This window comes from Trichechus manatus, unplaced genomic scaffold (genome assembly GCF_000243295.1).
Source record: "Trichechus manatus latirostris isolate Lorelei unplaced genomic scaffold, TriManLat1.0 scaffold00209, whole genome shotgun sequence".
Classification (NCBI taxonomy): Eukaryota; Metazoa; Chordata; class Mammalia; order Sirenia; family Trichechidae; genus Trichechus; species Trichechus manatus.
The window spans coordinates 3,652,291-3,679,334 of record NW_004444145.1 but is presented as its reverse complement, the minus strand read 5'-3'; the positions used below and the strand labels follow the sequence as shown (position 1 = coordinate 3,679,334).

The window sequence follows — 27,044 nt, the reverse complement described above, 5'->3', positions numbered from 1 at the left end:
ATGGCTTGCCGCTCCTGTGTCGTTGGCTTCAGCAGGCTCAGCAGCTGTGAGGTGACTCCAGCAGGCGGCCCCCAGCCTGGGACCTCGGAATGGGGCAGCTGTGGGGCCAGCGGGCTGGGCTTCAGCTCCCGCAGCCTCACAAGCTGCCAGCCAATTAGCACCATCCCCAAGGTGACCTTAAACCCCAGCCTGCTGGTGCCCCTGGACCTGAAGGTGGACCCAGCTCTCCAGCAGCAGAAGACCCAGGAGAAGGAGGAGATGAAGATCCTTAATGATAAGTTTGCCTCCCTGATTGGCAAGGTGAGCAGAAGAGGTGGGGGGTCCCAAAACTAAGGACTGTCAGTCCGGGGCATGTGGCTAAGCTGTGTATTCCCTGAGCATCTTGCCTCACCCACACTCCCAGCCAATGAGGAGTCAGCATGGGCCTCTGCAGGCTACTCTGAGCAAACAATTGGGGAGGGGAGTTTCTGATCCATCCCGGCATTGGGAGAGAAAAGGGCCCAGGTGGCCTCTGAGGGACGTCTGGATAATAACGTTCGGCATGGCCTGGGGTGCCCCCCTAGGCGTGGACCAGCAAAGAGCACCTGAGTGTGGCCAAGGGGATACCCCCTTACTGGACCAACTGATGGAGGCATGGTCTGCAGTCCTACTCCAAGGCAAGTGGACAGCAGAATTGACCTCCCAAGAGTCCACCCTTATGTCCATCACTCAGGCCACCAGGTCTCTGGCCCTGTAGAATCTCTCCCAAGGTGGCTCTGCTCAGCTTCCCGGGGGTAGGAAGCGCAGGCAGGGCCCGGGGGCATATGGGGTGGCCTCAGGAAGGAGGATGCAGTTTTGGCGCATCAGAAGATAGGAATGCAGGAGATGGATGCCTCAAGTAGGAAACAGACAGCTGCCTCTTCCTCCTCCTCCACACCCCACCAGAGTAGAGGCAGTGAGTTTTCAGAACCCCACTCCCCATGCTTCCTAGACCCCACTGCCCACAGCCTGCATGCTGTCCATCTCTGCCTCCAGGGTAAGAGCCACAAGAGCTCCCTAGGGACCCTGTCCACCTCCCAAAACTGCTCCTCACTCACCTCCTCCAAGAAGCCTCTACTGACCATCCTCCCAGCTCTGCTCCCTCCAGCCCTACCCAAAACAATAATCAGAGTAGTAACAGCTACAGTTGATTAGTTGCTTCCTATGTGCCAGAGGTGGGTGACATATTTATCTCTATTTCCCTCAGCAACCTTATGAAAGTAGACATTTTATGTCCATTTTACAGATGAGGAAAACTCAACCTTTCTCATCTGCACAGTAAACCAGAGCCTTCCAAGCCCTGGCTCAGCCCTTGATGGCACCTTGGTCTCTGGGATTCTGTGTTCCTCTGCAGGTTGCCAGTCTCCGGTATTAGGTGGGAGCTCGCAGAGAGGAGCAGAGGGAGGGAGAGCCAGGGGCAGGAATGTAACCTTTCTTGAGCATCAGTTTGTGCCTGGTTCTCTGCAGGAATTTTACCAATGTGAAGTAACTGAGCCCACCCAGCAATACTCTGGCTGTTATTTTCCTCACTGTGCAGATGAAGAAACCGAGGACCAGAGGGGTTAAGTGCCTTGCCCAAGGTCACACAGCTGGCAAGTGGTATAGTCTGCATTTAGACTCAGGTCTGTGAGACAAAAAGCCAGTAGTCTCTGAGGTGGGAATCATTTATTTTCCTCTCCCACTCACATGCCCACGCCAGTTTCTTCATCCACCCTCGGGGTGCCTGGGGTGGGGTGTGTGGAGGGGAAAGACTACCTGGAGAAGGACGGCTGTGCACTGAGGGGAGCATCCCGTCCCCCGACACTGGCTGCCCAGAGCCCCAGACTGCTGCCCTGGTTTTCCCTGCAGAAAACCCTGCAGCCATCACCATTGGGAGGCAGGGAGGCAGGTTCCTACAGAGCCGCCTCCTCTCCAAACCTAGCTTAATCCCTTAAAAGGAATGCTTCACTGAGCTATGTAATTTGACTCTGAGGAGTGGCTTTTCTCCCTCGAATGTCAGTGCTGATATCATCCTGTGCCTCTACCATGGGGATGGCAGCACAAGGAGGGGCGCTAGGCCAGGGGTCCTGTGTCCGGGAGTCAGCACTATGCCCTATAAAGTCTTTAGCAGGATCAGAACCTCCCAGCCCTCAAGCCTTGGCCTTGGTATTGGGGTGCCTTTCATGGTGGGAACTCAGGGAGCAGTTGGTGCCAGCCATTTGGGAGCCCTGGTTGCTGGGGCACTGTCACCAGGAGTCCCAGATGACCCATCAACTCTACAGAGAAGGTCTGTTAGCTCATTTTGCATCCTCCCTGTCTCTGTAAGGTCATCAACAGCCTGGGTGGAAGCAGGCAGCCGTTAAGAGTATGAAATCTGGAGTCACGTGTCTGAGTTTGACTCCTGCCTCCCTAACTGAACAGCTGTGTAATCTCAGGCAAATTGTTTAACCCCTCTGACTTCAGTACACACTGGTATAATGGGCTTGTCAAAATCAAATGGGATCATTTTTGAAAAGCACTTAGAGCACACCTGGTACGTGGTGTTCGTTAAATAAATAATAAATTAAATAGACCCTGGCCCAGGGAGCTACTAGAACCCCATGAGCCTCTTCCAGGCAGGAGCCTGGAGAGGAGGGGAGGGAGCGGGCCTTGCTGGAGGAAGGAGTGGCTGGACTTTGTGGGTAGGGGATGCAACGTGGGGGCCCAGAGGTGAGAGGCCATGACGCCTGCAGGGCTAGGGGCTCTAAGCAGAGAGGCAGGGGGCACTAAGGCTCCGCCTCCCTTTCTTGGCCCTCTGAGGCACTGGCAGAAAGAAGAGAGAACCGAGGAGAAGAAGGAAGAGGGGGGAGACTTCTGCAAGATGGCCGCAGGGCCCTGCAACAGTCTTGGCTCTGTCACTTGCTGATTGTGTGTCCTTTGCCAAGACACTTACCCTCTCTGTGCCTCCGATTCCTCCTCTCTGCTTGGCGTCTGTTCTGAGGGTGGCCCTGAGCTCATGCCAGTGGAAGGGCTGGCAAGGCTGCACCCTGAAAGAAGGGCGTAGAAGAAGCAGCAGCAGGAGGGTCCTCAGGAGAGGAGGCCAAGGAAGGCAGGGCAATGGCTGGGCCCCTCCCTTCACTTGCAGACAGCAGAGGGCAGAGGAGATAGAGGTGGGAGAGGAGGAAGGACTGCCCAAGGTCAGCCTAAGGAGCCTAGAGAGGGAACCCAAGGGAGGGACGGTGGAAGGTCTGGAGACAGAGAGATGGAGGCAATTTTTGTCCCTAGGCCTGAGTGACCTGGGGAAGTCAATGGAGCCATCCTCCTACCTGCAGGCAGGAAGGCACAAATCAGCCTTTCTGACTAAGAGATTAGGGGTCTTCCTGGGCAAAGCCAACCTCTGGCTAAAGGCCACCTGAAGGATAGGACCTGCATGTCCAGAGGCACTGCCCTCTAGGCTCACCTGCCTGGACTTCCCATGGGTTAGGGACCTGAAGCCACTCTTGCTGCATCTGGCCTCCCTCCTTCAAGGAGGCCCCCAGCCAGGACCTCCAGCCTGGGCTACTCAATTCCCTCCCCAAAGAGCACATCTCTCTCCACAACCCTGCCCAGGCCTGGCCCTGCCTCTCAGCTGGGCAGCCCAGCACCATGCAGTTGGGCCACAGTGAGTTCTGTGCCTCCAGGCCTCCATTTTCTCATTTGTAAAATGGGGAGCCAGATTCACCATTTGCTGTCTGAGGTCCCTCCTAGAGCTGCCACTGTGTGATCTAAGGTGGGGGGGGGGAGGAACAACCGAAACAGAGAACAGAGAGACAGAAAAATGCGTGGTGAGAGCTCGGAGGCTTTGACAGGTTAGAGGTGATTAGCGTGGCACATCTCAGGGTGCCTGGATTAGTAGCCCTCCCTAAGCCTTTGTTCCAAGAGGGAGGAGCCTTCCTGCAGGGAAGGTCCTGGGTGGGGGATGAGTTTCCATCCCCCACCCACTGAGACAACAAGTGAGTCCCCCAGGGGCAGCAGGAGATAAGGGGGTACCCCTGATCCCCCAAGATCAAAAATGCCCTCTGGCTGAATTGGCTGGCCAAATGCACATTATCTCCCAGTGGGCTAGTGGTGAAACATGGGGGATTGAGGTTAGACAAAGAGAAGAACTTCCTGGTGTGAAGGCTTTTCTGCTGCTCATGGGTGGAAGAAGGAGCCTTGCATCTCTCCTCTCACTCCACCCTCAGTGTAAACACAGGGCTCCTGATTGTCAAAACGTTGGGAAAGTGGGGTGAGTAGATACTCCCCCCCAGTGCTCCCTCTCACACACACAAAACAGGGCAGAAACCATCTTGACCTCCATCCTTACTGAACCTGTTTGGCTGCAATGGCGGCAGACGGTAAACTGAAAGTCAGCTTCACGCAGAACTTACTTGTACGGCTGGAAGTTAAGCGGGGGAATGATAGCCCACAGAGGCCATCGTCACATTTCTGCTGCTGTTGTCTGTTGCAAGTGTCAGAGGGGACTTCCCAAAGTCATCAGAGCTTCTGAGGGGATACAAAGAAAACCTGAGGGTGTGGGGAGGGCAGAGAGAGAGGGAAAGGCCCCACCGGGCACCCCAGTTCAGGTCCAGACTGGGCAGCAGCCAGCAGGTGGGCCTGTCTAAGGAGCTCTGCCACCAAGCTGCTGTGTGTGGCGCCCTTGGGCCTCCATCCCCTCCTCTGTAAAGGAAGGGTTTGGGGCAGCTGGTCCAAAGGCTCCTGGCAGCTCTCTTCAGCTGTGATTCTGTGAGCCTGCGCCAGCAGCACCAGCAGTGTGCAGGAAGAGGCCTGGCCTGGCCTAGCCTGCAATCACAGGGAACATTATCAGGTTCGCTATCACAGCATCCTCATCACAACAACAGCCTGAGCTGCCCAGGATTCAGGCCCCTCCCACCCCAGTGGGGTAGGGACCCTGAAAGGGGGAATAGATGGTCCCCAGTCTGACGAGGAGAGATGATGGGCCAGGACAAATTAGAAGCAGATAAGCGGAGGACCTCATTAGTGGGGGGAGTCTTCCCAGCTATTAGTCAGGGAGGGCTTCCCGCAGGAGAGCCGGGAGCACAGAGGGGGAGGTGCAGGCCGGACTGGAGCGGTGGAGGAAGGCTGGAGCCTGCAGAGGTCAGGGAGAGTAGAGGCAGGGGAGCCTGAGGCTGAGCTGGACTGGGCTGGGTGCTGGCGGTGGGCGAGGACTCAAGAGAGACCCTGACAGCCTGGCGTTGGTTGTAGTGTGGTCCATGGGCCCTGGGAGCCCCCGCAGGAGTGTGAGCAGGACAGCGTGAGTGAGGTGGAGTTTGAGAGGAGCAGCAGTCCTCAGAAGCCCTCCCAGTCTTCACCTTCAAGGCATGAGCCAGCCCAGAAAGGGTAGCTGGGGTCCCAGTGGCCTCAGTAACTCAAGCAACAGACAGGCGGCAGACGCAGAGAGGCTAAACCCAAACTGCCTGGATTCTTGTCTGTAACATGCAGATAATAATCATGGCTACTCCATCGGGTTGTTCCAGGGACTTAAATGAGTTAAGAACAACATCTGGCACACAGTAAGTGCCACATAGATGTTTGCTAGTATTATTATTCTAAAGTACATCCCAGTTCTTCTCCTAACAGCCCTCAGAGGTAAGCAAGACAGGTGATATCATCCCCAACTTCTAGCTGGGGAAACTGAGGCTCAGAGAGGCACATGCAAGTCCAAGGTTGTTGGAAGGATTAGAACTTAAGTCCCAACCAGGCCCTATGCTGCCGACTTTCCAAAACAAGATGAGACCAGGCTTGTTGGGGGGGTGGGGCAGAAAGGCCTGTGACACCCCATGTTCCCTGGGGTCTCCCACCCAAGCCCTAGGCAGGCATTGAGAACCTTCACATTGTTGGAGCTCAAACCTGAGTTCCCCCTCCTATCATCTGCCCTGCCTCTCCCCTAGGAAACCTTTGCTCATTTTCATGGCTCCACTTCTGTCTGAGTCCCTCCTTATCTCACCATCTTCAGCTGCAACAATTGGTAGTTGGAGATTAGTTCTGAATGCACTGAGTGAGGGCCAGGGTGGGTGTGTGAAGATGAGCTGCCACTTCTCAGAGAGGCCCCCTCCGGGGCCCGGGGCCTCAGCTCCCAACCCGGCCGCACCTGGCCCTCTCACTGCCACCTTCCTGCTCTCCCAGGTACAAGCCCTGGAGCAGCGCAACCAGCTGCTGGAGACCCACTGGAGCTTCCTGCAGGGCCAGGACTCTGCTGCCTTCGACCTGCGGCCCCTCTTCGAGAAGCACCAGGGCCGGCTGCAGGAGGAACTGCGCAAAGTGAGCCAGGAGAGGGGACAGCTGGAGGCCAACCTGCTGCAGGTGCTCCGGAAGGTGGAGGAGTTCCGAATCAGGTAGGCCACGCCCTCTCATGGCCACATTAAGACCTGGGTCTGCTCAGGGACAAAGGGTGGGGACCAGCCGGTACAAGTGAGAGGTGTGGGGCACAGAGACAGAGGAAAGGAGATACGGAATGTTTCTTGACTCCAAAAATACTTATTGAGGACCTACTATGTGCCTGACAGTATTCTACATATTACAACCACCACCCCAAACAGTGACCCTTGCTGCAAAGTCAGTCTTGTGGCTGGTTCACAGCTAAGCACTGCGCTTGCTAACCCCTGGGCACCATCCGAACCCATATCCCCTGACTCAAACAGCCCATTCTCTGGTGCCCATAAACCAGGGCTTCCAAATGGTTTGTTCCCATTCGAACCCCTACTGAGAATTTTCATTTCAACCCCAGATATACTGAATCAGAATCTACATTTTAACAAGATCCCAGGTGATTCTTATGTATGACAAATTTTGAGAACCACTGCTCTACTGGTTATCCTCAGAATTGGTCCCTAACCAGCAGCATTAGCATCACCCGGGAACTAGTTAGAAATGCAAATTCTCAGCAGGGGTTCCAACCGGGACGAACCGGTTCAAAGTCCTGTCATAAACATGCCTGCTCTTGCCCAAGGTCCCACTAGTGATGGGAAATTATGTTACCAGCTGGAACAACAGATGGGCTTCTGTTTTGGATATGGCTTTGGATCCTAATCAAGTCTGGGCTAGAAAGGAAGGGGAACCTGCTGGGGTGCAGGCAAGGGATAGAAAGGGTGGATTTTCTTCAAATAAAGAGGCGATCCCTTACAGGTAATATGTGCCAAGCATCGAGGCAGACTTTGGAACTAGAGAGGTGAGGAAAACACAGCCCCAGCCTGCAAGATGCTTTTACAAGTTACTGGGGAAGACAGACCGGTAGACAATGAGCTGGCAGGCAGTGTGGCCCGTGATGAAGGGCACAGGCTTGAGTATTGACTAGAAAGGGTTAATCCTCCGTCCCTAGCCCTTACTAGCTTTGTGACCTTGGGCAAGTTGCTTAACATCTGCACCTCGATTTCCTCCTGTGTAAATGCGTATGATGATGGTTGGTACCAATTTAAGGCTGGTATAAGGAGTAAGTTGCGAGTTCAGCCTGGCAGTTATAAACAGCAGCTCTCCTAGTCCCTAGAAGGCTAAAGGTCATGGCACACAGTAGGTGCTTGATGCGGGTTTGCTGAACTGGATCGGCCAGTCTAGAGGCAGAGTAGGCACTTGGATTGCTCCAAGGAGATGTAATCCTCTGGCTGGGCAATGGGCAGGGCTTCAGAGATAAGAAGGCTGATGGCAGAGCTGAGGTTGAGCAGCCAGGCTGTGTTCACACTTCCTTCTTGGGCCTGGTCTCCTTGGGAGGAGGCCCCTGGCCAGTGTGAGGGGAGGGCAGGGTGTGGCCTAGTCTCCTACCTCCTCCAGCTCTGGGCCCAGCCTCAAGCCCTACTGACCAAGTGAGGCCCACACCTCCAGAACGGCTGGGAGTCTCTGAGCCAGCCAGGCAGGGTTGGAGAGTAGGGGCAGCCTCCCCCGGGAAGTCCAGGGCTCTGGGCTCCAGCTCAGCTTGCCCACCACCTCTCCTGCTCAGGCCACACTCGGGATCAGAGGAAATGGTCACATGGGAAGCCCTCCCTGTTCAGTGGGCCTCAGTTTCCTCATCTGTGGAATGATCTGGCCAGAACCTCCCAGCCAACAGGCATGATCTACAGCCTGGCTTGGGCTGGCCCCCATGACTTGGCCCCTCCCTGACCTGGGGGCCACCTCTCCACCAGTTGCGCCCTCCCAGGGGCCCTACGGAAACACACAGGGAATCTATCTGATTGTCTGTTCTTCCCCACACCTGACCATGAAGAGGGGCAGCCCATCAGCTCACGAGATCCCACGACTCATTTCACTGCTACCTACTAGGTTTTTGACCCTCAAGGGACCAGAGAATGGCAAAGCTGGAGGGGGCCTTGGCTCCTCCTGTTATAAGGAAGGAAACAGAGGCCCAGAGAGGGCGGGGCTTGTCCTCTGTCACACAGCATGTGTGCTAACTCCTATCTATCTCGAAGCCTAGCCAGCCACCAGGAAGGCTGCTTCTGTGCGCCTGGCCTGATCTTGTTGATGGGAGCACTTTGTACCTGGAAGTTCTGTACAAATACTACTTGTTATTTTAATCTGGCTCAGCCCCCTCATTTGGCCTGCTGCCCGGTTTCCATTGCCTGCTGCCTGCTTACTGTTTAGGCTCAGGGCGTCTCTTTCCCCCTCTGGGGAAGGAACCCACTGGAGTACAGGGAGGAGACACTGGACCTGGGAGCAGGGCTGGAGGGCTTCGGGGTCTGCAGGCAAGAACTGGGAGGCTGAAGCTGGGCTTCCCGGAGCTTGGAGCCCCCAGGAGCCAGGAGGCACCAGGCCAAGCCCTGGCAGGGAGGTGCTACGCCCTGCCTCGACAAGGCGATGAGATCAGCCTCGCTCCCAGAAATAAACAAGGCGGGGGGGCGGGAGGTGTGACAAGCTGAAAAGGGCCTGAGAACGGGTTTAGGAGCTGGTGGCTGGCAGACTAGCAGAGGACTGGGGGTGGTATGGGGGAGATGGCATCATCTAGGCCTCTATGGGGACAGAGACTTCCAAAGGCTTTGAGGAGGCAGGAACCCCAAGGATCAGCTAGTTAAATCCTTCTGTTTACTAAGGTGAAAGCAGAGGCCAGCAAGGGGAAGCAACTTGCCCAAGGCCACACAGCAAGTGATTCAGGGACACCATGTACAGTTGCGCAAGCTGTTCACTACACAAGAGCCTCTGGTTGAGAGAGTGAGTAAGGTCTGAAATCCAATCATGCATCAGGCCATGCAGGCTGGTGTAGGACTGCACACCCCTTGAGGAAGGGGGCCTTTTGCTAGTTCATATAAAGGCTGGACATGGGCTAGCAGGGGGCTTACAGGGACTGGCCCCAAACTGGAACCCAGCTTCCTGCCTCAGTCCAGTGCTTGCACCATGCCACCAGGTAGATCCTGGAAAAAGGTCCGTGGCAGGGAGGCATGGGCTCCACCCTATCCCACCCAGCACACCTGAAGGCCCAGGGGCAGGGAAGATGCCAGTCTAGACAGGATACTCTGAGGACCCCCCAGGCCCCTACACTCTTGGTGTCCTTCTGTGCCGGGGGAAGCATTTCTCAGAGTGGCTGTCAGGCCCCCTGTCTCCCCCTTTCTATTCTACCCCCCCTCCCAGGCCCCTGGCAAGTTTCTATCTGGTGGGTCTGCAAGTGACACCCTGGAAACATAGCTTCCCCCTTTCCTCCCCAGCCAAGGGCAAATTGGAGGAGGTGAGAGGCTCTGAGGTTCTCCTCCTAAGGTGTCTCAGTAAATAAGTTGGGGAGTAGGCCCAAAGTGATCAGAAATGACTCAGTGGGCTAAGTGAAGATCAGAGCTCAGTGCACTCAGGACACCTGACAAGAAGGGAAGAAGGAGGGGGAGAGCAGTGACAGGTAAGAGGAAGTTTAGTAACTCAGAGGGCTCCCCTGGACAGCTCATTCCAAGTTTCTGCACACAGCCTGGCAGAATCTGCTCTCCAGGGAGGAAGGGAGAAGCTAACAGGGGGAGGCCCAGTCGATAAACGGCTTCTCAGCTTGGGGCTCCTGAGGGCAGGGAATTCCTTAGAGACCCCAAATCCCATTGGGAAGCCTGTTCCAGTCAGCCCAGCCCTAAGAATTTGTGAAAGAAATGCAAAGAACTGCCTCTCTCTGCAATAAGGCTTTCCAGAGTTTCTCTCCAGGAGTGCTAGGGCATGACAGAGGGCTGGGGCCCTGGCATTGGAGAGACTTGGCTCAGGGAATAACAGTAGTAGTCTTAGTGGGTGTAGGGCTCTGCTGTAAACACTTTATGTATTAATTTATTTAATCCTTACGACTTCACTAGTAACTTATCCAAAGTCACATAGCTAGTTAGCAAGGAAGCCAGGATTTGAGTCCAAGTAGTCTGGCTCTGGAGCTCCATGCTTAACCACCACACCACAGCAGCCGCCAAGCCCAGCTTAGGCCAAGCCCTTCTCGGAACCCCAGTCTCCTCATCTGTAAAATGGGGCCAGTAGCCGGGAGCTCTGAGGATCACAGGACAGATTGCAGGTAAAGTGCCCAGCACAGAGGCAGGTAGTCACTCCCCCTCCAGTCAAGGCACTTCATGGACATTTAGTTTGCCCATGGTCTCCCTGACCGATCCCTCTGCCCCCACACTGTGATCTGTACCCTCAGAGCCCCTGTCAGACTCAGGGCTTGGACAGGGAGACTGTTTGCATCCAGCACACTGAGTGTCAGAGACCAGTGTGCCTGCAGGTTCTAGCTTTCCTTAGGGGGCTGCCCTCTAAGTCAGGCCCTCCCCTCAGCTCCTTGGGCTGGTGGAAAAGAAGGCATTGTCAGGGGGCAGGTCCAGCCAGCTGACCTGGGTGACGGGTGACGCTGTCCCTGATGTGGGGTCAAGGACTGGGGCAGACAGGCGGCTATAATTAAAGCAGCCAGTGATTCAGGCATTCCCTGGAGAGGAGGGCAGGAAAACAGGAAGCCATGGAATTCCCACATCTGATGGGGCAGGGAAGTCTGAGGCTGACAGACACCCGCCCACGTGGGGACAAGACAAACACCTTGATTGGAGGAAAAGAGAAAGGTCAGGGACCGGGGGTCCAGTTCCCCCATCCAACCATGTCCTTATTCCAAACATGAGTTGAACTTGAGAAAGGAGGAGGCAAAACTGAGAAGGGAGGGACCCCACCTCTGTCGAGTACTGACTGTAGGCAATGCATCAGAGGTGGGCTTTGTCACCCTGCACACACCTACACACCCACACACACACATCACAGATGAGGAAGCTGAGGAAGGAGGGTGAAGTCACTGGTCCAAAAACAGCTGGGGGTCCATCTGGCTGCAAAGCCCACAATCTTTCTGTCCTCTCTTTGGAAGGAATATGATGGGATGTTGTTCATCTTCGTGCAAAGCTTCAGTGGGGAGGGGAGTGGGCTGCAGGAAAAAGGTGGTGGTGGGAAAGAGGGAGGTGTGAGTAAGAGGGGCTAGGAGCACAGCCAGTTGGAAGCTGAGATCCTTGGGGGAAAGGGGGAGATGAAGGATCAGAGTGCCAGGGTGAGCAGGCTGCATAATCAGGGGAGGCTTCCTGGAGGAGGTGATGTGGAGCAGAGCCAGGAAGAAGGACAGATGCTGCTGGGAGAGGATGGATGATCATCCGGAGGGAGTGGGAGTGAGAGACTAGGGGTGTCATAGGAGACGTGGGGTTGCATACCACCAAAGGAAGGGCCACTTTTTTCTAATTGACCCGGTTGAGCACCAGCCTTAGACTCATGTTCTCTCCCTCCCTCTGCCTCTCTCTCCCACTCTCTTACTCTCTCTCTCCCACTCTCTCCTCTTTCTTCCTGTCTCTCCTACTTCCTCTCCCTCCTCCTCTCTCTCCCAGGTATGAGGATGAGATCTCCAAGCGCACACACATGGAGTTCACCTTTGTCCACCTGAAGAAGGTAGCTTGCTCAAACTGCCCTCCTTCCTCATGGGCCGTCTGCCCTTTTTCCCTCAGGTCACCTACTTTCCTTTGCTGCTGGGTGTCATCGAGTGGATTCTGACTCATAGCAACACCATGTGACAGAGTAGAACTGCCCCCTAGGGTTTTCTTTGCTGTAATCTTGACAAAAGCAGATTGCCAGGTCTTTCTCCCATGGAGTGGCTGGGTGGGTGCAAACTGCCAACCTCTTGGTTAGTAGCCGACCGCTTAACTGCTGCACCACCAGGGCTCCTTACTTTCCTTTACCCCCAAGCAAAGCCTTCAGAGGCTTGGTTCCCAGACCAACAGACAGACGGAAACAGACAGAGAGATGCATCTGTCCCCACCTTCCTCCTTTCCCCCAGGGTCTGAGCCAGGTCCCTTTTGGGGGTCACTCACACTGTCACATAGGAAGCAAAAAACCTCAACCCTGCTCCCGCCTGGGACCCCTCCATTCCCTCTGAGCTTGCTCACCATGGCTTCCAACACCAGGACCTGGACGCAGAGTGTCTACGACGGACTGACCTGGAAACCAAGTTAAAAGGCCTGCAGAGCTTTGTGGAGCTGATGAAAACCATCTATGAGCAGGTGAGTCAGAGGGGGCGAGGGTCCTGCCCAGCCAAGGGCTGAAGGGTCCGTTGGCAGGGGGTACAGGGGAGGGCAGGGTGTCCAGTAGGGCGTGGGACCTTCAGCAGTCACACTTTCCGGCCACATAGGTAAGAATCTCCTAAACCCCTTCCTGTGCTGATGTCAGTAATCCTACCCTTCACCCCATCACTCATTTACGTGGCAACTCTCCGGGGAGAACCTGTATCTTCAGGTACGCATGGAATGCTGAGGGTGTTCAGGGGACCAGGTGCATCTGGGCAAGGATTGAGAGGCTCGCCACAGAGGCAGGGCCCAGCAGGACTTGAACAACTGTTCTTACTGGACTACCAGTTGCCACTGAGTCTCAGACTCATGGCGACCCCATGTGCGTCAGAGTAGAACTACGCTCCAGGGTTTTCAATGGCTGACTTTTTTGGATATAGAAAGGCAGGCCTTTCTTCTGACGTGCCTCTGGGTAGACTTGAACCGCCAACATAGGAACTCCTTTAGTGAACTAATCTCTCTCTAATCACTGCAGCTGACATCCCAGGCACTCACAGTTCTGGTCCTGGTAGGCATGCATTCACCCTTCCCCACTCAGTCGAGGCAGAGAAGACGTAGCTTCTGAGGGAACAAAAATGGCCCCTTTGCAGGTGAAAGAGGCTCCAGAACACATTCTCAGTTGCCTCCTGAGTCCTCTACTGAGTGTGGTGGACAGTGGCCACTAGGCCTAGTGCACTCTCTGCTATGCAGACACCAGGAGGGGCCCTGCTGCTGAGGGCCGGATGCTGGGTGCCACTTTCTGCTGCATCTGCTACCTCCTGGGCATCCTTCAGGACACCTGTTCTCCTCTCCACATCCTGTTTCCTGGGTGAGGAGGAGTAGGGGTCATGCTCCCAAACTACTGTTATGCTTCCACAAATGCCTTCCATTTAGCTAAGAGCAAGACAGTACCACAGCTGGGGATGGCAGGCCTTGGCAGCCTGTGGGCAAACTGCTGGTGCCAAGCTATGGCAATGCAGCCAGGGTCAGAGTGGAGGTCAGAGTCTCCCCCTCAGTCAAAAAGTTCTGCTAAAATGGCCCTACAGGCTGCTGACCACAGCTCCATGGCCTTGCCTTGTGGAAAGGGAGATTGGGCTTCATGGCTATGCTTAGCCATACTCCTTTCTAGCAGACTCAGCCCCCAGCTGAGGCTTCTGTGGGACTGAGACCTGTTTGTGGCCATGGGACGGAGCAGAGCAGCGAGAATACCACAACCCTTGAGACCAGCGGGAAGGCAGCCCTCCCAGGCAGATCACCCACACTGGTGGCTCTGGAAAGCTTCATGTCCCTGGCCAAGTCCTCCATAGCCAGGTCAAGCCCTGCAGCCCCATAAGAGGCTACCTAGGGTGCCATACCTGTGAATAGAGGTTAGGCACTCCTCTGCCCCAGCTCCCACAGGCTGGTGCAGCCCAGGCTAACATCAAGAACGATGGTTCAGAGTCTGCACTCTGCCCTGCTCACCCACTTCTCAGCAAGCTCAAAGCCCAAGCTCTAAGCCAGGAAGCAGGCCCTGCAGATGGGGTAGTGTAACTGAAGAAGGCTGGGCATAGCCAGCGATATACCTGGGCATTGCCAGAAGCTCACCCACAGAACTTCTTGGCCTCATTAGCAAGGGAAGGGCTGCTGACTCCATTTGGACTTTGCAGCCCTTAGGCCCAGATCCTGCCCCTGCCTTTTACTGTTCTTGTGACCGTGGGCAAGTTTTCACCTCTCTGTGCCTCAGTCTCCTCATCTATAAAATGGCGAAAGTAATAGTACCCTCCCTGTAGGGTTGTGATAGTACGCACCTTTTAGGGTTGCCTAAATCCATTCATTCATTTGACGAATGTGTATTGTGTGCCTACTATGTGCTGGGCACTTGTCCATTATAACAGCAATAATGGACAAAGTCCCTGCTTAGAGGAGAAGAGATGGGGAATAAGGAAGTAAACAAATACCGAACAAGATCATTTCAGAAGGTGGTAAGTGCTGATGACTTACCAGGTGACTCAATAGTGCCAGAAGGAAAGGAGAGCTTCAGATCTCCTAGTCAGGGAGGCCTCTCAGAGGAGGTGCCAGTGAGCCGAGGCCCAAAAATGGGGAAGAGCCAGCCCTGTGGAGATTTGGGGAGAAGGCACCCCAGGCAGAGGGGAGAGCTGAGCAAAGCCCTAAGGCAGGAGTGAGCTTGTGATTGAAGGACAAGAAAGAAGCAGTTGTGGCTGAAGCTGAGAGGGCCAGGCAGGGAGTCCTAGGAGAGGAGGTCAGAGAGCCTGGCAGGGGTCAGGCCGTGTGGGGCCTGAGGCCCCGATAAGCAGTTTGGACCTTTTTCTAAGTGCAATGGACAACCAACCACTGGTGGGTACTGGGGAGGAGTAGATATGGTTTGTGCTTTTGTAAGACTGCTGTGCCGAAGGGACTGTAGTGAATGTAGTAGGTGCTCAGTACATTTTAACAGTTATCGCTTTGGGAAGCAGCAAGGTGGTGAGTTGGCGTTTGTGTTCCTCTCTATGTATCAGTTCAGGCTGAGAAGGCAACAATGACCCTTTGCTAAAAAGGCTGCCCCGTTTGTGGGTCTCTAAGCCTGCACCATCTAATAGAAATACAATGCAAGCCACATACGTGATTTTTAATTTTCTGGTACTATCACCACTACCAGTTGCCGTAGAGTCAGTTTCAACTCATGGTGACCCCACATATGTCAGAACAGAGCTGTGTCTATGGGGTTTTCAATGGCTGATTTTTTAGAAGTAGATCTCCAGGCTTTTCTTTGGAGGCACCTCTGTATAGACTCAAATTCAACCTCTCAGTTAGCAGAGGAGCACATTGACCATTTGCACCACCCAGGGACCAATTTTCTAGTAGCCACATTTAGGAAAAGAAAAGAAAGAGATAAAATTAATTGTAGTAATATATCTTAAGTAATTCAATATATCCAAAATATGATGGTTTCAACATCAGTCAATATAAAAAAAATTAATGGGCTATTTTACATTATTTTCTCCTACTAAGTCTTCGAAATATGGTGTGTATTTTACACTTACAGCTCATCTCAATTCATACTAGCCACATTTCAAGTGCTCAATAGCCACACACAGCTGTTGTCATTGTTGGGTGCCATTGAGTTGATTCCCACTCATAGCAACCCCATGTGTGCAGAGTAGAACTGCTTCATAGGGTTTTCTTGGCTGTAATCTTTACAGGAGCAGATTAGCAGGTCTTTCTCCCACAGAGCCACTGGGTGGGTTCGAACAGCCAACCTTTCAGTCAGCAGTCGAGTAGTGGCTACTATGTCGGACAGGGCAGTTCCAAGTAAAGAAGGTGCCAGCCATGGCTGCCGTAGGTAGAAGACACATAAGTGCTCTAGTTTCAATTTTGGAACAGGCACCAGATCAAAAAGCATCGCTGTACAGGCCCACCCTTGCATCCCAGTAAACAGCCCCCCCCCCCAACACACACACACATCCCTGGGCCTCCCCAGAGCCCACGAACACCTCTGGATAAATGAGGGCCAGGACGAGTTCTGCAAAGCCCCTCCTCAACCAGCTGAGCAGGAACTTGTGAACATGGGGGCTGCTCAGGGCCTCATCTCCACCCACTGGAGATCATTCACGTCTCATGGCCATCACAGGGCTTCATGACTGACAGCCCTCCAGGGACACAAGGCTGGGGCAAGGACACTAGCCGGGCAGAGGCTCACGTTCCCCCTCAGCGTCCAAGGGGCATTCCAGCTCCCAAGTGCATTTGGGGCCTGGCTGCATCCAGCCGGAATGCTGCCTGCCCCACCCATAAACTCTGGTTCCTGGGAGATTAGCTGGGAATCTGCTGACAATCCCCGCGGCCAGGCGCACCACAGGGTGCCGAGCCCTGCAGAGAAACTGACGATGGCGCCTGCCCTTGAGGGGTCTTGAGGAGGCTGCTCCAGGAATAGGCTGCTCGGCCTCTGGACACTCCATCCCAGCTTCATCACCTTTACCAATCACAACAATACCATCCTCAGTGCCTGTTTATTCAGTACCTACTGGGTTCCAAGAACTCTGCTAAATGCTTTCCATACGTAATCTCATTTAATCCTCACAACAACTCTATGAAGTAGGCAGTTTGGCACAGATTTTAAGAGACTTTTTAAGAGAGCATAGACTTTAGAGCAGCTTGGCTTATGTGAATTTGACCAGCTTATTTTAATCTCTCTATGCCTTGATTTCTCCATCTATAAAATGGGGAGAATACTAGTGCCTACCTCATTGGGCTGTTGTGAGGATTAATTTTGTTCATACATCCTAAAGCACTTAGAACCATATCTGGCACATGGTAAGCATTTAATAAATGTTAGCTGTGTTTAGTTCTCTAATTATACTCAGTTCTGTAATTATGAGAAAATTAAGGCTCAGAGAGGTTTAAAAACTTGCCTGGGCTGCCCAGCCAATAAGAGGTGGTGGTATGCAGAGTTGTGTGCCTTTAAACACTACATTTTACTGACCAGCACTAAATCACCCCCTGGAGTCACCTTCTGCCCTGACCTGGGACCTCAGTGAGGGTGGCCACAACACACACAGCACCTCCTCAGACTCTGGCTCTGAAGGAAACCCTAAATTGTTCCTCAGCTTCATTCTTGCCAATTTGGAGACACATGTCCTCTCTAGGGGCCTTTCTCATGGTGGCACCTCCATACCACACAGGTGAGCATTGTTGTACCCTCTGCAGCCCTGAGGGGCCAGCATGTCTGAACATGTCTGTGGATGTTCTGAACCCTCCATTTCCTGTGCTTATTTACCAAGCTCCTGCTTACTCTGCCTCTTTCCAGGAAGGATGGGAGACTGCTGTATCAGCTTATTTTGCCAATCCTGCCGGTCCTGGTGGGCGGAAGCCCTCTCCCCCGCTGCAGTGTGTCCCCACAGTGCCCTGGCCGTTTCCTGGGTGGTTTGTAGTTGTTAACTGTCATCAGGTCAGCCCCCAACTTACGGCAAACCCGTGCACAACAGGATCGGACCGTTGTGATCCATAGGGTTTTCATTGGCTGGTTCTCAGAAGTAGATCGCCCAGCCTTTCTTCCTAGTCTGTCTTAGTCTGGAAGCTCCGCTGAAACCTGTTAAGCATCATAGCAACTTGTAAGCCCCCACTGACAGGTGGTGCTGTGCTTGAGGTGCATCGGCCGGGCAGTAACAAATGTTAAATCAGGCCTAGGCTAAGAGTGCCACTGGAGGGCTCTATCCAGAATTCCCCATGCCCACTAATCCTAAAGCTGCAGCTCTTGTCCACAGCCAAGCCCTGACAAGGGTATTGGTTCCACGTGGGAAATGTTAGTCTCGGATGGTGACCAGTGGCTGAGGGTTGGGGTGTGAGTCTGCAGTAACCACCAACCTTATTCTGGCATGGGTTGGGCCCTCAGCCTGTGTCTGCACAGGGATCTCTGTGAAGTTCATTTGAAGATCAACCCCTCAACCAGAGACCCCACGAGAGCAGCTGGCCGGCTCAGCAGCCACTGAGTCCAGGCTCTTGCAGATCGAGGGCAGAGGCAGGGTGCCCCCACAGGGGTTGCGGAGTGCCTGCGACTGCCCAACTTCCTTTTACAGGAGCCTGTCCTTATCCCCAAGAGATGCTGGGAGTGGAGTGGGCAGGCAAGCAGACTGGCGAAGGGCAGCCTTACTCAGCAGGCCTCCGTGGCGGCCCATGCAGCTCTGGCTGACCACCCTCATCCCTGTAGTCTACAGTTCCAGAGCAGTTCAGAAGTACCAGCCTCTGCCAGCCCCAGAAACCAGGGACTCAGCCACAGCCTTTCTGAGCATAAAGATGGGCAAGGGTCAGGAGGGAGCCTGAAGTCAGGAGCCAGGGGTCAGAACTACATCATGAGCCAGAACATTGCATCTGGGTCTGAGCAGGACCTCACATCCAATGGGCAGGTGTCAGGAGATACAGGGGACAGAGGAGCATGTTAAACACCAGCATGGGGTACAATCAGCAAAACCCAGACTGTGGAAACTCCACAAGGCAAGCAACCTGGTTCTTCCAATAAGAAAAAATTGCAAGGAAATAAAAGAGAGAAGGAGAAAGAAACAGAGGAGGTTTCTATAGATTGGAATCCCTGGGTAGCACAAACGGTAAAGACTATTAACTGAAAGATTGGCAGTTCAAACCCACCTAGAGGTGCTGCAGAAGAAGGGCCTAGCAATCTGCTTTCAAAATGTCACAGCCTTGAGAACCCTATGGAACAGTTCTACTCTGCACACATGAGGTTTCCATGATTCAGAATTGACTTGATGGTTTGGATTTTTTTTTTTTTAATCTATAGATTAAAAGAAACGTAGAGACATATAGACCAATTGCAATGTATAAACTTTGTTTGGAACCTGATTCAAACAAGTGGAAAAAAATTGAGGCAATCAGGGAAATAGGGACACCAACTGAAGTTTGATTGAAATAAAGGTCAAGGGTGGACTGTGAATGCCACCAGGAGTTCCATCTAGCCCAGGCCACGTGTCCTCCTTCATCAGTGGGAGCCTCACTTCTTGCATACTGGTCCCTGAGCCCCACCCACCTCCTGCCGGGCCCCCTCCCGGCCTCTCAGAGTCTCTCTGCCAGGCCAGGCCAGTGACTCACCTTTGCACCATGCTGGCTGAGGAAGCTCTGTTTGCTCCCCTCTGGCTCCTCCCTCCTGAAGGAGGCCCCGCCCAGGACTGGCGGCAGTTGTTCCTCAGCCTCCAGGGAAGCAGCCCAGGGCCCAAGAGGCACACATATGAAGACCCCTGTTCCCACCTGCTTCTACACACCCCTGAGCATGCTGGCCGGGAAGATGTCAGGCTGCAGGCGGGGCATGGTAGGAAGCAGGTCTGGGACTAGAAAAACAAGAAGTCTTCAGCTTCTTGTCCCCGCCTTCTGAGGTTTATCAGAGGTGGGGAAGGGCTAGAGCTCCGGGGTCTGGTTCTGCACTCACTGTTGGTCCCATAACCTCTTTGTGCCTCAGTTTCCCTCTGTAACTTGGGGCTAATGAGGGTACCAGCCTCATGAGGATTAAACATGAGGACGCATGGAGAGCACTTAGCACACAACCTGGTGTGGAGGGAGCATCTCCAGGTGTCTCTGGGGTTATGGGTTGGCATTTTCTAAGCAGCAACGAGACAGAGGAGGGAAGGCAAGGGAAGGGAGGAAAAGATGAAAATTTTGTGTCTAAATTCTGTTGTTGTTGCCTACAAGCCCATCAGCTAGAGAGGGAATGGGGGGTAACTCTCCGAATAACCCTTAAGTCTGAGTATCAGAGGCATGGTCTTACCCTGAGCAGCCTGTACCCCTTTTCAATGAGGTAGGGAGTCGGGGTGCATGTCTGTCGGCCTCTAGCCATCCCCCTGCTCCTCATCACTTATGGACTTCCATTCCAACACCCATTTGACAAACTGAGACGTGCCTCTGTGCCCTGTGAAGATAAAAAAGGCTCTGCCAGCCCATGGGAGCTCATGTCCCTGGAGAGGCAGAGCTTCACAACACAGAGCTGTAACAGCGGAACTGTAAGCAAGGGGCCTGATGCTCCTCAGGCCCTGGGCTTTGTCCCACCAGCCAGGAGGAGGGTGTCCCACCCTGGAGTGGGCAACAGTGCAGACAGTGGGGGCACTGGAGGGAATACAGATGGTAAGGTGGGTCCCTGGAGCCAAGCATCTCTCCCTACCCAGAGAGGGAGGACAACAAGGGGTGAGCAGGGGTGGTGACCTGCTTCCCACAAGCCCAAGCTGAGGAGCTGTGGTGGGGAGACATTAATCCTTCATCTCTCCAGGGAGACAGGAAGGGAGAATCTCCACTCTCTGCTCCATCTCCTGGAGGTGAAGGGACTGGGGGTGGCAGAGGATCCTCGTGCCCTCCCCCAGCCCTAAACCACCCACATCTGTGCCCGGCCAGGAGCTGAAGGACATGGCGGCCCAAGTGAAGGACGTGTCAGTGACTGTGGGCATGGATAGCCGCTGCCACATCAACCTGAGTGGCATCGTGGAGGAGGTGAAGGCCCAGTATGATGCCATTGTGGCGCGCAGCCTGGAGGAGGCCAAGGCATACTCCCAGAGCCAGGTGCGGCAGGCAGACCCGCAGGCCAGGAGGGCAGCAGGACCCTCGGGCCGGGAGGGCAGCAGGACAGTGCTCTCTGGGCCCAAGAGGGGCTGGACTGTGATGGCTGAGGTCTCTGGCAGCATTGTGTCCTGAGACTCTCTGACAGGATGGGGAAGACAGGGAAGGTGAGCCTGGGAGGCCACTGCAGGCAGCTCACAGCAGGTATGGAGGTGAGAGCCCAGAGCCCATTTGTGCTCAGGCCCAAGGGGTGGTCGGGAGGGAAGCCCACAGTCTGTGGCCTCCAGGAGCTCAGGATGGTGCTGCTGCCCAGCAATGTCAGATCACGTGTGGGTACAGCCCACGGGGCTCAGTTCAGGGCAGCCAGGAGGGGCCATCAGAGTTGGGTGTTGGGGGCAGGAGAGGAGAAAGGGAAGCTGGTGCCAGAGGGGGCCCACAGGGATGGAAATGGGGCAATGGGAAGGGGACAATGAGAGGACAAAGAGCAGCGAGGGGCAAGGGGTGCTAGGAGGGACACTCATGGTGACCCCTCCTCGATCCTCCCTCTCCCAGCTGGAGGAGCAAGCTGCCCGCTCAGCCGAATTCGGGACCAGCCTGCAGAGCAGCTGCAGAGAGATTGCAGACCTCAATGTGCACATCCAGAAGCTCCGATCACAGATCCTCTCCATCAAGAGCCATGTGCGTGTCCAGAGGACCTACCTGGGGTGGGCAGGAAGGAGCGCACTCACACACCACGCATGCTGAGTACAGGCATGACCTGACTGAGTGACCCTGGGCATGTCCTTAGCACCTCTGTGCCTCAGTTTCCTCACCTGTCAGATGGGATAGTAGCACAGCCTCCTACAATGGTTATGAGGAGCACACAAGCTTTGCATGTAAAAGTGCTCTGTAAACTGGCCAGGGTTGTTAGCCTATTAGAGCCCCCACCCCACACACACACACACACCCCTCACATGCCCGGAGCCCACCACCTCCCTCCCAGACATCCTGCCAACTATATGGAGAGAAGGAAGTGGAGGCCTACGTCCCAGGCTCCAGCTAGGACAAGCAATTGCTGCTCTAATGTAGGGAAGATGGGTCAGGATCCTTGGGCGACTTGTGGTGTTTCCCTCTGGCCTTAGGAAAGTGTCTCCTTAGGTCTAACTGAACTCCCTTGTGCCTCGTGTACAACGTAGGAATGCCATTGTTCAGCCCTCCCTCCCACCTATACACCCAGCAAGGCCCCAGGTGAGCTCCTGGCCATGGCCCACTCTCTCCCTCCCACCCACTCCCCTTACTGGTCCTTTCCCCGTCATTCTGGCTGCAGTGCCTGAAATTGGAGGAGAACATCAAGGTGGCAGAGGAGCAGGGTGAGCTGGTCTCCCAGGACGCCAAGGACAAGCTGGCCCAGCTGGAGAAGGCCCTGCAGCAGGCCAAGAAGGACATGGCACAGCAGCTGTGCGAGTACCAGGAGCTCATGAACACCAAGCTGGCCCTGGACGTTGAGATCGCCACCTACCGCAAGCTGGTAGAGGGCGAAGAGAGCAGGTAAGGGGCCAGAAGAGAGGGAGGGCTGGGGGACCAGCCCCACACAAAGTTAGCCTTCCCTCCAGCATGGCCAACTGAGCCTGGCAGGCCTGGGTTCAACTTCCAGCTCAGCCACTTACAAATAGGGGCCCTTGGCCCAGTTAATTAAATTCTCAGTTTCCCCATCTGGAAAATGGGCTGATAGTAAATGTGGCCCACCTCACACAGGGGTAGGGAGGATTAATGCGATTATACATGTGAATGGCTACCACAAATAAGTGCTCAATAAATGTTAGCTGGAGTCCCTGGGTGGTGCAAAGGGTTAATGCACTCAGCTGCTACCCAAAAGGTTGTCGGTCCACCCAGAGGCACCTCAGAAGAAAGGTCTGTCAATCTACTTCCAAAATATCAGCTATTGAAAACCCTATGGAGCACATTTCTACTCTGACATACATGGGGTCTCCTTGAGTCAGAATCAATTCCATGGCAATTGGTTTAAATGTCAGTATTTATACAGGGGAGAGGGGGCAGAGACCCAGAGAGGACAAGCTGGCTAGCCAGAGTCACATAGCAGGACAACCGCAGGGCTGGGAATTGCCCTCCACCTGCCAGGTCCCAGGCCTCCAATCTCAGGGGAGCTTAAACCACAGTTTCCCTCACATCCCGCCATGCGCCCTCCCCCAGGATGGAGCTGCCCTCGGCCTCCACCGTGGTCAGCGCTGTGCAGTCCCGATGCAGAACCGGTGAGTCTACCTGCCCCGAGAGCCCATGGCAGGGAGGGAACAGGGTACAAGGGGATCATGACGCTAAGACATCATTTTAAGCAGCTTCCAAATCTCCAGCCCCTCCCCTGTCCCATCCCTTATTTCCCCTGTAGCTGCCTCCAAGTCAGTCCCCTCCAAGGCCCCCTTCCAGAAGAAGAAGAACACCAAAAGCCGCGTGATCAAATTCACGGAAATATCAGAGAAGTTCCTCTCCCAGGAGTCGGAGGTCTCGGAGTAAGGCAGCTGGACCCCAGGAGCCCCAGGTCACTCCTACTGCAGCAGGAGAGACTTAATCTAGACTCAAGAAAGCAGCTGGGAGCCTCTGGGTTGGGAAGGGAGGCAAAACCTGATACTGACCTGAGAAGAGGAGGAGGGTTCAACAGGGACCACTTTTCCGTGGGTGCTGGGGGTGGGAGCTGCTCAGATCTGCTCCACATTAACATCTCACAGTCTCACCCTTCCAACCTTCTGGCCAGAGGATTTCCAGGCTGAGAAACTAGAATTTGGGGTCAGTTTTGTCTCCACCTCCTCCCTCCTCTCAGGCTCCTCCCCCAACAGAGGGCTCTAAACAAGGTCCCTTTGACTCTTGCCCAGCCCTTGCCCTGAGCTCACATCTCAAGTCTTGCCTTGCCGGTGCCCTCACTCGCCCAGCCCGGTTCTAGCTATGGACTGGGGGCTGATGAGGACTGCAGAGGTACTCCCACCCTATACCTGGACTTCCTGGGGAGGCTGGGTGCTGAGTACCCCCTGGCTTTCCTGTACCTCTTGGGCCCCCCAGATACTGACAGTATTAGGGAGTGAGGGGAGGAGGGTCCTGGGTGTTGGGACCTGAGCCTGGACCTCTGAGATCAACTCAGACACCTCTCTACCCCCCGCCCCCTGTGGGTCCCTTCCAGTAGGTCATATTCAGAACTGGACCGGCTGCATATGGGGGCATCACACCAAGCCAGCTCCCAACACCTTCTCCAGAAGCTATTCTTGCCATGATCAACTCCCTGAGGCAGCTTGGGATAAGGCAGGAGAATTAGACCGTCCCTTCACCTCCCTGCCATCCCTGGGTTCACCACCCATGCTGGGACCTGAGCTCTCTGTCCTCAGCCCAGGCCCTTCCCAGCCTGAACACCTGGCTTTGGAGCACCAGGTCCTGAAAACTCCTAGCCCCACCCCTGCCATGAAGCCTCAGCCCCATTTCTCATGAATCCCACCTCTCAGGGCCCCTGTCCTCCTCTCCATCAGCCAGACAGCCCAGCCTTCCCTCCTTTACATTCACTGAGGACCCAGGAACACCCCATACCTCTGGAGTCATAGCTCCTTTTCTAGGGGTGTCCTGCCCTTGATCCCTCTCCCCTTTCCTCCCCCCATGTTTCTGGTGGGCCCATGAAGAAGGCACAGTCCAGGCAGGTCTGGGAGCTTCTGAGCCCTTGAGGTCAGGCTGGGGAGCCCTAATGACAGCCTTAAAAGCGCTCAACCAAAGAGAAAAATTTTGCATCCAATGAGAAGATTTGGGATTAAAGTAGGAGTGCTCCTATTTCCTCCTCTGTGCTTTCACCTTTGGGGTTAGCTGGGGGATCCTAGCAGCTCTAGCCTCACTGCATAGCCCACTTCTCTCCTTCCCTCTCTTCTCCCCTGTTGTCCCCATACCCTCACCTCCTTTTCCAGCCCCAGTCTTTGATTCATTCATCTCATTTTCCAGGACATGGCAGCTCAAGGCCTTGGCTCCTCCCAGGCCTCAAGGCCCTCCAGGCCTATAGGGGGCACTAAAGGGCTACCACCTTTCAGTCTGAAGGGAACCCAGACATATATACTCATCCCAAAAGAGGGTGTTAACTGCTGCTTTTTCTCGGGCTATTTATTGGTTTCCAAGGGAGCAAATCCTCAGTAGGGATAAAGATATATAAAGTATATATATTATTTTTGCATAACTTATGTGGCTTTTAACTTATTGCTTCCCTTCTTGTTTCTGCATAATCAGTGCTGTATATACTATCTTTCTGGATAGATAGCATATATTCCACCACCCCATCTGATTGGCTGACTATCTTGGGGCAATGCCCCCTTCTCCCTGCCAAGGGATGAATAAAGTGCTGAGATTTGTCCATGGATAGAACTATGTGTTTGTCTTTATCTTCCCTCTTGGGATCGGTCAGTCACTGGTCAATTGTGTCGACCACAGGACTTTGGGAATTCTCCAATTATGGGAAAAGGGGTCTAGGGACCTAGTTATACCTTAAGACCAATACAACTTGGACACAAAAGTCTCCTGCCTCGCCATCCTACAAGAAGACTGTACCAGCATTGGCCTTTGTTCCCAGTGCTTCCTGACATGTACAGGCACCACGTGGGCTACCTTATCAGGCACATACGTGGAGGATCCCCCAAGTGGTGGCAGGTTCCTTCTCAAATACTTCTGCCTGCCCGTGGGGGTTGGCACAGCTCAGAATATATTCTGATGGGTGGGTACAGGCCTAATCCTACCAAGTCAAATTCTAGTTCAACAAATAAGGACTAAGGACGTTCTCCAAGCCCAGCCCTGTGCTATGATGCCTACGATTGCTCTCCACCCCTCTGCCACAAGAAGCTTACAGTCAGGTTGGAGAGACGAGATAACCATTCAAGACAGCCATCCTAGACTTCCTAGCCAAGTGCAGAAATGGGTGCTACTGAAGATCAGAGAAGAAAGAGGCTTGAAGAGTGGAATCAGAGCAGACTGCTTGGAGGAAGCTAGACTTCACGTGATCGTGAAGGAGCTAGATAAACCAAACGAAGAACATATATGTCAAGAAAAGGAATTGAGGGGTGGAGGGATGGGTGTTCAAGCAGATGACCTGGGTTGGTGTCCTGGCTCACCCACCTACCGGCAATGAGACCTGGGCAAATGGAGCCTCGGTTTCCTCATCTGTAAAATGGAGTAACACCTCACAGGGCGTTGGAGATCTGATGAGATATCTGTGTTCATTCCCATCAGGAATGCCACATCTCTTGCTTCCGGCACTCTGAACTGTAACAGCTCAACAACTGTGAAGGATTATTAGCAATGTCATTACTGTTATTACAGCAGATGTCAAGGATTAAAGACGACTGACTAGTTGGAAGACCCAGAGACCAATGGCCTGAGGGCTGGCGCCGTCAGGGTGCCACAGAGCCAGGGCCCTCGGCTATGAGTTCAGAGACGGAGTTTATTCCTTCTCCTGAGGACACTGAGGACACTCAGGAGAGACTGACAGATAAACCACATACCCATCCAGAAAAGACCTAGAGCTGAGGCCAGCTCTCTCTTGATTATATCTTTGTTTTGTATTTTATTTATCTTGGCCCGTGTATTTGTTATTCTCTTCCTTCTACTTCCTTTGCGTTTATCGTTTTACCCGTTTCCAACTTCTTGAGCTGAATGTGTAGATCATTAACTTTCCGTTCTTTTTTCTTTTCTAATTGGAGACTCTGAAGACTGTAAATTTCCCTCTAAATACCATTTTGATGGCACCCCATTGTTTTCATATGTAGCATTTTTATTATTGTTTAGTTGAAAGGATTTTATTCTTTGACTCGTAAGTTCTTTAGCAATGTTCACACACAGAGATCCTTCATTTCGCATTTACTTATCTCAGTCTGTGCCTGGCCCTGCTCTGGATACTCAGGCGGATATTAAATTTATCCATTTGTCTCTGCATCCTTGATTCCTTAATCCTCAAGCAATGCTTCGACTGCTTCAAGTACTACTTTTGTGCCTCTTATCCCAGAAGATTCTAGATTCCTCGAGGGCAGGGATTGTGTCCTACTGTATCCCAGGGCCTTTCACAGTTCCTGACCCATAAAAGGTGTTCAATAAATGTAGAACAAAGGAACAAACGAATGAATAGATGAACAAATGATGTACCTCCCCAACCAAGGTCTCCCAGCCTAAAAGTCCCCAGAAGGTGAGGGCGTGTCTCGTCAACTCTGTATCCCCCGTACTAATGTAGTGCCTGACTCGTGGAAGGAGTGCAGTAGGGTGTGTAGAACAAATGAATGAATGAACTAATGAAAACAGTGATTTTCCTCCCTAAACAAGGAAACTCTCCTGCTTATTGTTATGGGCCATGGAGTTGATTCTGACTCATAGTAGCCTTATAGGACAGAGTAGAATCGCCCCATAGAGTTTCCCAGGCTGTAATCTTTACAGGAAAAGATCACCAGGTCTTTTCTCCCGCAGACAGACTGGAAGGTTCAAACCTCCAAGCTTTCAGTTAGCAGCTGAGCTCTTCACCACTGCGCC

General features: G+C 53.7%; 1 protein-coding gene across 1 annotated transcript; it reads left to right on the top strand.

The window, feature by feature from the left end:
• Positions 1-23,030, top strand: KRT80 (keratin 80). Its single transcript, XM_004388356.1, has 9 exons — positions 1-300; positions 6,142-6,350; positions 11,790-11,850; positions 12,363-12,458; positions 20,361-20,525; positions 21,075-21,200; positions 21,829-22,049; positions 22,713-22,771; positions 22,906-23,030. The coding sequence occupies exons 1-9, from the start codon at positions 1-3 to the stop codon at positions 23,028-23,030; spliced, it is 1,362 nt and encodes a 453-aa protein (XP_004388413.1).
• The last annotated feature ends 4,014 nt before the right edge of the window (positions 23,031-27,044 follow it).

Bases quoted from the DNA above. Each gene is read 5' to 3' on its own strand.
- KRT80 (XM_004388356.1), top strand. From the start codon at position 1: ATGGCTTGCCGCTCCTGTGTCGTTGGCTTCAGCAGGCTCAGCAGCTGT. The intron at 301-6,141 runs GTGAGCAGAAGA...CTGCTCTCCCAG, and splicing joins TTGCCTCCCTGATTGGCAAG to GTACAAGCCCTGGAGCAGCG. The intron at 21,201-21,828 runs GTGCGTGTCCAG...TTCTGGCTGCAG, and splicing joins TCCTCTCCATCAAGAGCCAT to TGCCTGAAATTGGAGGAGAA.